This window comes from Miscanthus floridulus, chromosome 6, assembly GCF_019320115.1.
Source record: "Miscanthus floridulus cultivar M001 chromosome 6, ASM1932011v1, whole genome shotgun sequence".
Lineage (NCBI taxonomy): Eukaryota > Viridiplantae > Streptophyta > Magnoliopsida > Poales > Poaceae > Miscanthus > Miscanthus floridulus.
In genome coordinates this window covers 103,724,925-103,731,314 of record NC_089585.1, presented here as the reverse complement: position 1 = coordinate 103,731,314, position 6,390 = coordinate 103,724,925, and the positions used below count along the sequence as shown (strand labels likewise).

The window sequence follows — 6,390 nt, the reverse complement described above, 5'->3', positions numbered from 1 at the left end:
TGTGTGGCCTGTGGGCTGTGGCCGGCTGGTCGCTCGCCCGCTCCAGCCCGGCCGAGCCGAACGGGCGTGCGCCGTGCCCATCGCCCGACCGGGAGGAGGATCGTTACCAGCCTTGACGAGCAACGACAGCCACAGAGCCCGACCGGGAGGAGGAGCACCACACGCCGCCGCCGGCCCGCCGCCCTCCCGCTACTCGTGGCAGACGGACCGACAGGCACGCGCCTCTCTTGTGGGATGCTACTACGGATAACGTGCGCCCAACCCGCGCCTTCCGCGGCGGCCCAGTTGAGGCTGCCTGGGCGTGCGCGGCCAGCGCCGCGTTTACGCCGACGCTGCGTCGCTGCTTCTGCGTCGGACGGCGCCGGCACTCCAAGCTCTCCGGTACAGTGAGCACAAAACTCCGCTTTGGTTTCGAAGTTCCTCTTTCTCCCGCAATTCCTGGAAGGTCTGACTGTTGGAGCCGTTTCGCCTTCTTGCTACCGCGGCAGCTCCACTGCAACCCTTTGGCCGACCTCCTGGGTCCGGACGTCGAACCCAGCGGTTCACGCTCACAGTACGTTTTTTCCCCCTTTAGATTGACACTATGCCACTATGTGTGTTCAACTGCTCGTGCTGGTTAGGACGTTAGGTGATCGGAGAATTGTGAATTGAGATTATGGATGGGCCGTGCGCTGGTCTTGAAGATGGCACGCACAATTTGTGTATGATTAAACTGTCGAAAGATCACCCAAATTCGTCATTATACGATTTGTCGGAATAAGGATGTCTATTTGCACAGATAGAATGTACTTAAAACATGCTGCCTTCATTGTTCAACCTATCTATGTACTTGTTTTAATAGATTTATTATTAGGTGTGTCATGGTACAGTTTTTGCATAGAGTTGTGTCTCTAGTGAGGGATTGAAATGGCAGCAGAGTTTGGATATTTTTAGTGCATATCATCAAAGCCTTTATGATTGAGAGTTTGAAGTTTGTATCCATCTAGAAAAACTAGTGCAGGTTTTGACACTTTATTAGCTTTGATTTTTTCACTGCAGGAGTACAACTCCAATTACAGGGAAGGGAAAACTGAGGTCTTGGGTCGGTCCAAATGGGCAGTACTACCGTGAGCTGCCGTGCCCCAGCTGTAGGGGTAGAGGTTACACTCCATGCAAGGAGTGCGGAATAGATAGATCAAGTTTGGACTGCCCTATGTGCAATGGCAAGGTGAACCTTCCATATATCTTGTGAGTCATCATGGAGGAGAAAAATATAATCCTATACATGTAAATTTCGTGAACTAACAAATTTGTGCTTTGCATTTGTATCAGGGGATTCGAATGTGTCTACAATGTAGTGGAGAGTGTGTGATATGGCAGGAATCTGTTGATGAACAGCCATGGGAGAAAGTTCGGTCAAGGTACCCTTTTCTACTATATTTGTTATGTTCACCTTGCCCCTTGTGATTTGCTGTTTCTCTCAGCAGATCGACTGCATATTGTTTCCCTGAAAATCTTCAAGCTTTAACTGAGACTGCATTATGGCTTTGAATTGTCAAACCCATCGGCATTCAAGTATTTTTAGTAACTTTTACTGATGACTGAAGTAACATTACATGATATGGTTCTTATACACGGCAAATTGAAAGATATACTTTTGGATTCCTGTGCATACATGTGTTCAAGAAAAATATTCCTGTGCATACATTGTCATATATCCTTTCTGTATTTGCAGTTCTCCTTTGAAAGTAAAAGAAGATGACGAAGTTGACAAGTTAGAGATAAATATCAACAACCCCAAAAGATCAAAGCGTACTTATGCATCACCTTCACCGGAAGTTGCCATGAAGATTAGCCGATCTTTAAGAGTAAGTAATATTTTCTACACATCTGTACACATGCGACTGTACCTTGACATCCATAATTTATATGGGTCTACAAAACTTATATGCACCACTAACACAGAAATACTTAAGTAAATCCCTGTACACCTGGTAACCTGATTACTAACAATGTAGCCCTGTTCCTTCTCTTTGATACTAAAACATTTCAGCTCTACGAACTTTCTTTGTAATTGTTTTTTTTTTCTTGTGACTTTTAAATAGTCTTAAATATTAATTGCAGAGTCTAAATGCTCAAACAGGATTGTTTACTAAGCACATGAAGCTTATACACCAAGACCCCGAATTGCGTGCTCAAAGAGTTGCTGCAATCAAGGTAAGATGCCATGCAAAGTGTTTCATTGGTGTGTTCTTATTAAATGCAGTAGTTGATCTGGGCATGTTCGTTTTTCCCCGATGCTATTGAACATGAAGAGAACAAAAGGTACTGCTGCTGCAAGAAAGCGTGCTTCTGAAATTCAAAAGGCATTCTTCAGTGATCCTGAGAACCGGCTCAAGAGAAGCATTGCCATGAAAGGTTAATGATATATCTTACCTTTAACTCAGAAGACATCAAAATTAATTAAGTTTCACCCAGTTTGACTTCTAGCCAGCTAGAACGTACTTTTTGTCCTTACATTCTTAGTTAGCATTTGGCCTTGTACATATACTCCTTCCAGTATCAATAAGTGATGTTTTTATATTGGATGGTCCTCAAACTGTCTAGTATGGAGTTGCTGTATTAGCACCAGAATTACCCACAGTTTTACCTTATTGCCTTTTTTTCTCACTGGGTTGTTTTAGTTTTCATCAAATTTATTGACTTGACATTTGATGTGCAACATTGCAACCTGATGCTTTGCAGGGGTGAAATTTTACTGCAGCAAATGTGGACAAGAAGGACATAGAAGCTTTTATTGCCCTACAGTGAGGAAAGGTTCAACCAGGCTGCAGTTCAGGTGCCGGTTGTGTGGCGGAGAAGGGCATAATAGTCGGACATGTGGAAAACCAAAGTCCGAGAAAGAGCACCAACAACGTCCTCGGCACTGCAGCCGATGCAGTGAAATGGGACACAACCGGCGTAACTGCCCCTCATCCACTGATGTGGGCATTGGTGCTTCAGGCTATGTGGTTAACAAAGTTAATAGTTCTAACTCAGCTGTTTATTCGTGTAGTCTCTGCTTAGAAAAGGGGCATAACAGACGAACATGCCCAAAAAGAAAGGCTACCTCAGTAAAATGAAAAGTGTGAGTTGTTAAAATTGCATACTAATCGAGAGCAATCATGTGAAAGACCTGCTATATATTAGTTTCCCACACACCCTGTCAGTGCAGTTGCCTAATAAAATTTTCCACAAAGATTGGGACAAATGTTTTTTTGGATTTGGCGGTTGAAAGAAACGGAAACAATTTTCTAAACTGACATAAAAATGTTAAAAATGTATTCTGAATATGAACCAAACTTTCTTTTCCTAGAACAGTGGAATGTAGAAATCAAATGTCGTCAAGTGATGAAAAGGAAACCTGTTCTACAGAAATAGCCTTTAACTTGTTTGGTATTTTGTCTTCATTGCATAATTTGAGCCATCGCCATAACTCTGGCATGTTTGCAATGCTACTCTAAAGTCATCCTTTGACTATTGTTAAATGACACTCTCTTAAACCCCATGTTATCACTGACCTCCAGTATGCGGGAACAAACCTAACTTGTCTGGAATACCTCCATTGAAGAAGCTATCATATTCATTAGCTTGTGACTTAGAAACATGCTCTGTGATGTTCCCTCCTGTTCTGTCGGTGGCATCTGAATTCTCTTTGAACTTACTGCCAGAACACAGATGATTTTAATACCAGATAAAAACGGGTAGACACCCGGTCGCGAAAAAAAAAATACCAGACTGAGACACTGAGTGCAGTCGAGAAGGGTGCTCTTGTCCCCGAGCAATTTGGATAGGCAGTCATAGTGACCTCATTATCTTGTGTTACATTATGATCTAAGATAAGCCATGTTCGTTTGGCTTATAAGCCGTACTTTTTCAGCCAACGAACATTATTTTTCTCTCACAACAAATCAGTCAGCAGTACTTTTAGCCATGGCTTATCAGCCAAGCGAACAGGGCACGGTCGTTCTGAGAGGACATACGTGTCTGTCTGTCAGCAGAAGCTGGCACTGAAAGAGCTCAGCAATTATAGAAGCGCTTGATTAGGCCTCTATGCCCTGTTGCAGCAACGTCATGTGCACTTGCAGCTTCTTCCTGTCTTCATGTAGAAAATTTTGCAAATTTCAAATGATAAGGTTAGAGTCTGAGTTATGTTGTACTGCTTTTTATTTGGAGGAATTTGATAACTGGTTGTTTTCAAAAAAAAAAAAAATTGATAACTGGTTTGAGTTCCTACACTGGAACTTAAATGTATCCTCATGTGTTCCATTTTCTTGACTCCATGGATTTTCTTTCCTTATCGTCACTACATTTGTTAGTATTTTCTCGTCAAAGTGTCTTGTCAAACCCAGACAATGACCAGGCTTGTTTTTCGTGATATCCCCCTCGCAGCAACAAAGAATTCTACATCCGATTTGGCTTGCAGTGAATACTTTGTTTTGTAGGGGGTTCAACATGAGGAGAGCATATGAAAACAACAGAACAATTGTGTCACTTTGTTACCTGCTAGCTCCACGAAATCTGAAACTCCTTTTAGTGGCGATGCTTGCCGACTGCCGTGGAGTGTAGCAATGCTTGCAACTGCCGTGGACTTGCTTCCATATTTCCATTGTGTTCTGTGTGAAATCATATTATTGTTAGTAGGCAGCTGTGTGAAATCATATTATTGTTCCACGGCAATGGTCGGGACGTGGCAGATTGGACTTGATAGAGTAAGGAGATAAATAAATACACCAAATAATAATACAAGCGGCGTTCGCTGCATGTCTTATGCTCAATGATGGACCAGACCACTGCCGTGCTCGGGGACTGCCCAGACCATTGCCGTGCTCGGGGACCGCCCAGACCACTGCCGTGCTCGGGGACTGCTCCGACCACTGCCGTGCTCGGGGACTGCTCCGGCTACTAATGTGCCCGGGGACTGTCCCGACCACTGCTCGAAGATCACTTTCCTCGGCTACATGTGATTTGTACTCACATACAGTTGAGAGACATTTATTTAGACCTTGCTACAAGGCTCATACTTCGCCTTCCAGCAAGCTCGGGGACTACATCGGTACGATGCACCTGCCGGTGCATCTCGTATCGCCTGCACGACGATCGGATTCTTAACTTCAATGAAAATTCTTTTTTAGACCCTGGCACCACGTGCCTGCATCACCTACTATCAGGCTCGGGGACTAAGTGGGCACACTTCACCTTGCGGTGAATGTGTTTGTTTAATCGACCCTTATGCTTTGACTGATTGTAAGGATTACTATCGTGCTCGGGGACTGTCCCGACCACTGCTCGGAGATCGTTCTTCTCGGTTACATGTGATTTGTACTCACATACAGTTGAGAGACATTTATTTAGACCTTGCTACAAGGCTCATACTTCGCTTTCCAGCAAGCTCGGGGACTATATCGGTACGATGCACCTGCCGGTGCATCTCGTATTGCTTGTACGACAATTGAGTTCTCAACTTAACTGGAAATTCTTTTCAGACCCTGGCACCACGTGCCTACGTCACCTACTACCAGGCTCGGGGACTAAGTGGGCACACTTCACCTTGCGGTGAATGTGTTTATTTTTCGACCCCTACGCCTCTGATGATCAAGGACGCTACGCTTCAAGACGCACTTACATTTCTGTTCAGAAATACAAGTGGGCACACTTCCCAGGACGGAAATCTTTTTCTTTTTTCTTAAGAGCACCATACATTCTTCGGACAACCTACTTCTCCGGCGACAACGGTGGGCAGAGATGTCAAGGACTCAAGCCTCATTTGTCGGAGAAGGTTAAAATGGCGTGTCGCAGCATAATACATGGTGCTCGGGGACTAGCTGTGGGGGTATTAACCCCTATACCCTTATGGCTAAGCTTGGGCCGGCCCGGATCGGTGGCTCCGGTCCACCAAAAGACGACGTGCGGCCCGACCAACCTGATCGGAGTCCCGCGCAAGGAGTCAAGGCGGATTTGGCGATTAATCAAGATCCTGGTCGGTTAGAATATGAATCCTTATCCGGCCACATATGACAATTGTAACTGGCTAGGATTAGTTTCCAGATCTGTAACCCTGCCCTCCGAACTATATAAGGCGGGCAGGGGACCCCTCTAAAAAACATCTCTCATTGAATACAGCAATACAAATCAGACGCAGGACGTAGGTATTACACCTTCTTGGCGGCCGAACCTGGATAAAACCTCGTGTCTGTCTTGCGTCACCGTCTTGTTTGTGGCTTGCGCATCTGTCTGCCGACAATCTACCACCACGGGCACCCCCCTCGGTGGACTGCCGACCATATTTCGTCGACAGTGGCGTGCCAGGTAGGGGTCTCCTTTTAGGGGTTGTGCGTGCTGATCTTCCGGCGAATCAGATGGGATCCTCTT

General features: G+C 45.1%; 1 protein-coding gene across 1 annotated transcript; it reads left to right on the top strand.

Annotated features, from left to right (window-relative positions):
• LOC136458868 (branchpoint-bridging protein-like) lies at positions 1-3,131 on the top strand. The gene is made up of 8 exons (XM_066458776.1): positions 1-381; positions 489-553; positions 1,039-1,207; positions 1,312-1,400; positions 1,715-1,847; positions 2,104-2,196; positions 2,295-2,397; positions 2,725-3,131. The coding sequence occupies exons 1-8, from the start codon at positions 235-237 to the stop codon at positions 3,099-3,101; spliced, it is 1,176 nt and encodes a 391-aa protein (XP_066314873.1). The 5' UTR covers positions 1-234; the 3' UTR covers positions 3,102-3,131.
• Positions 3,132-6,390: the final 3,259 nt, after the last annotated feature.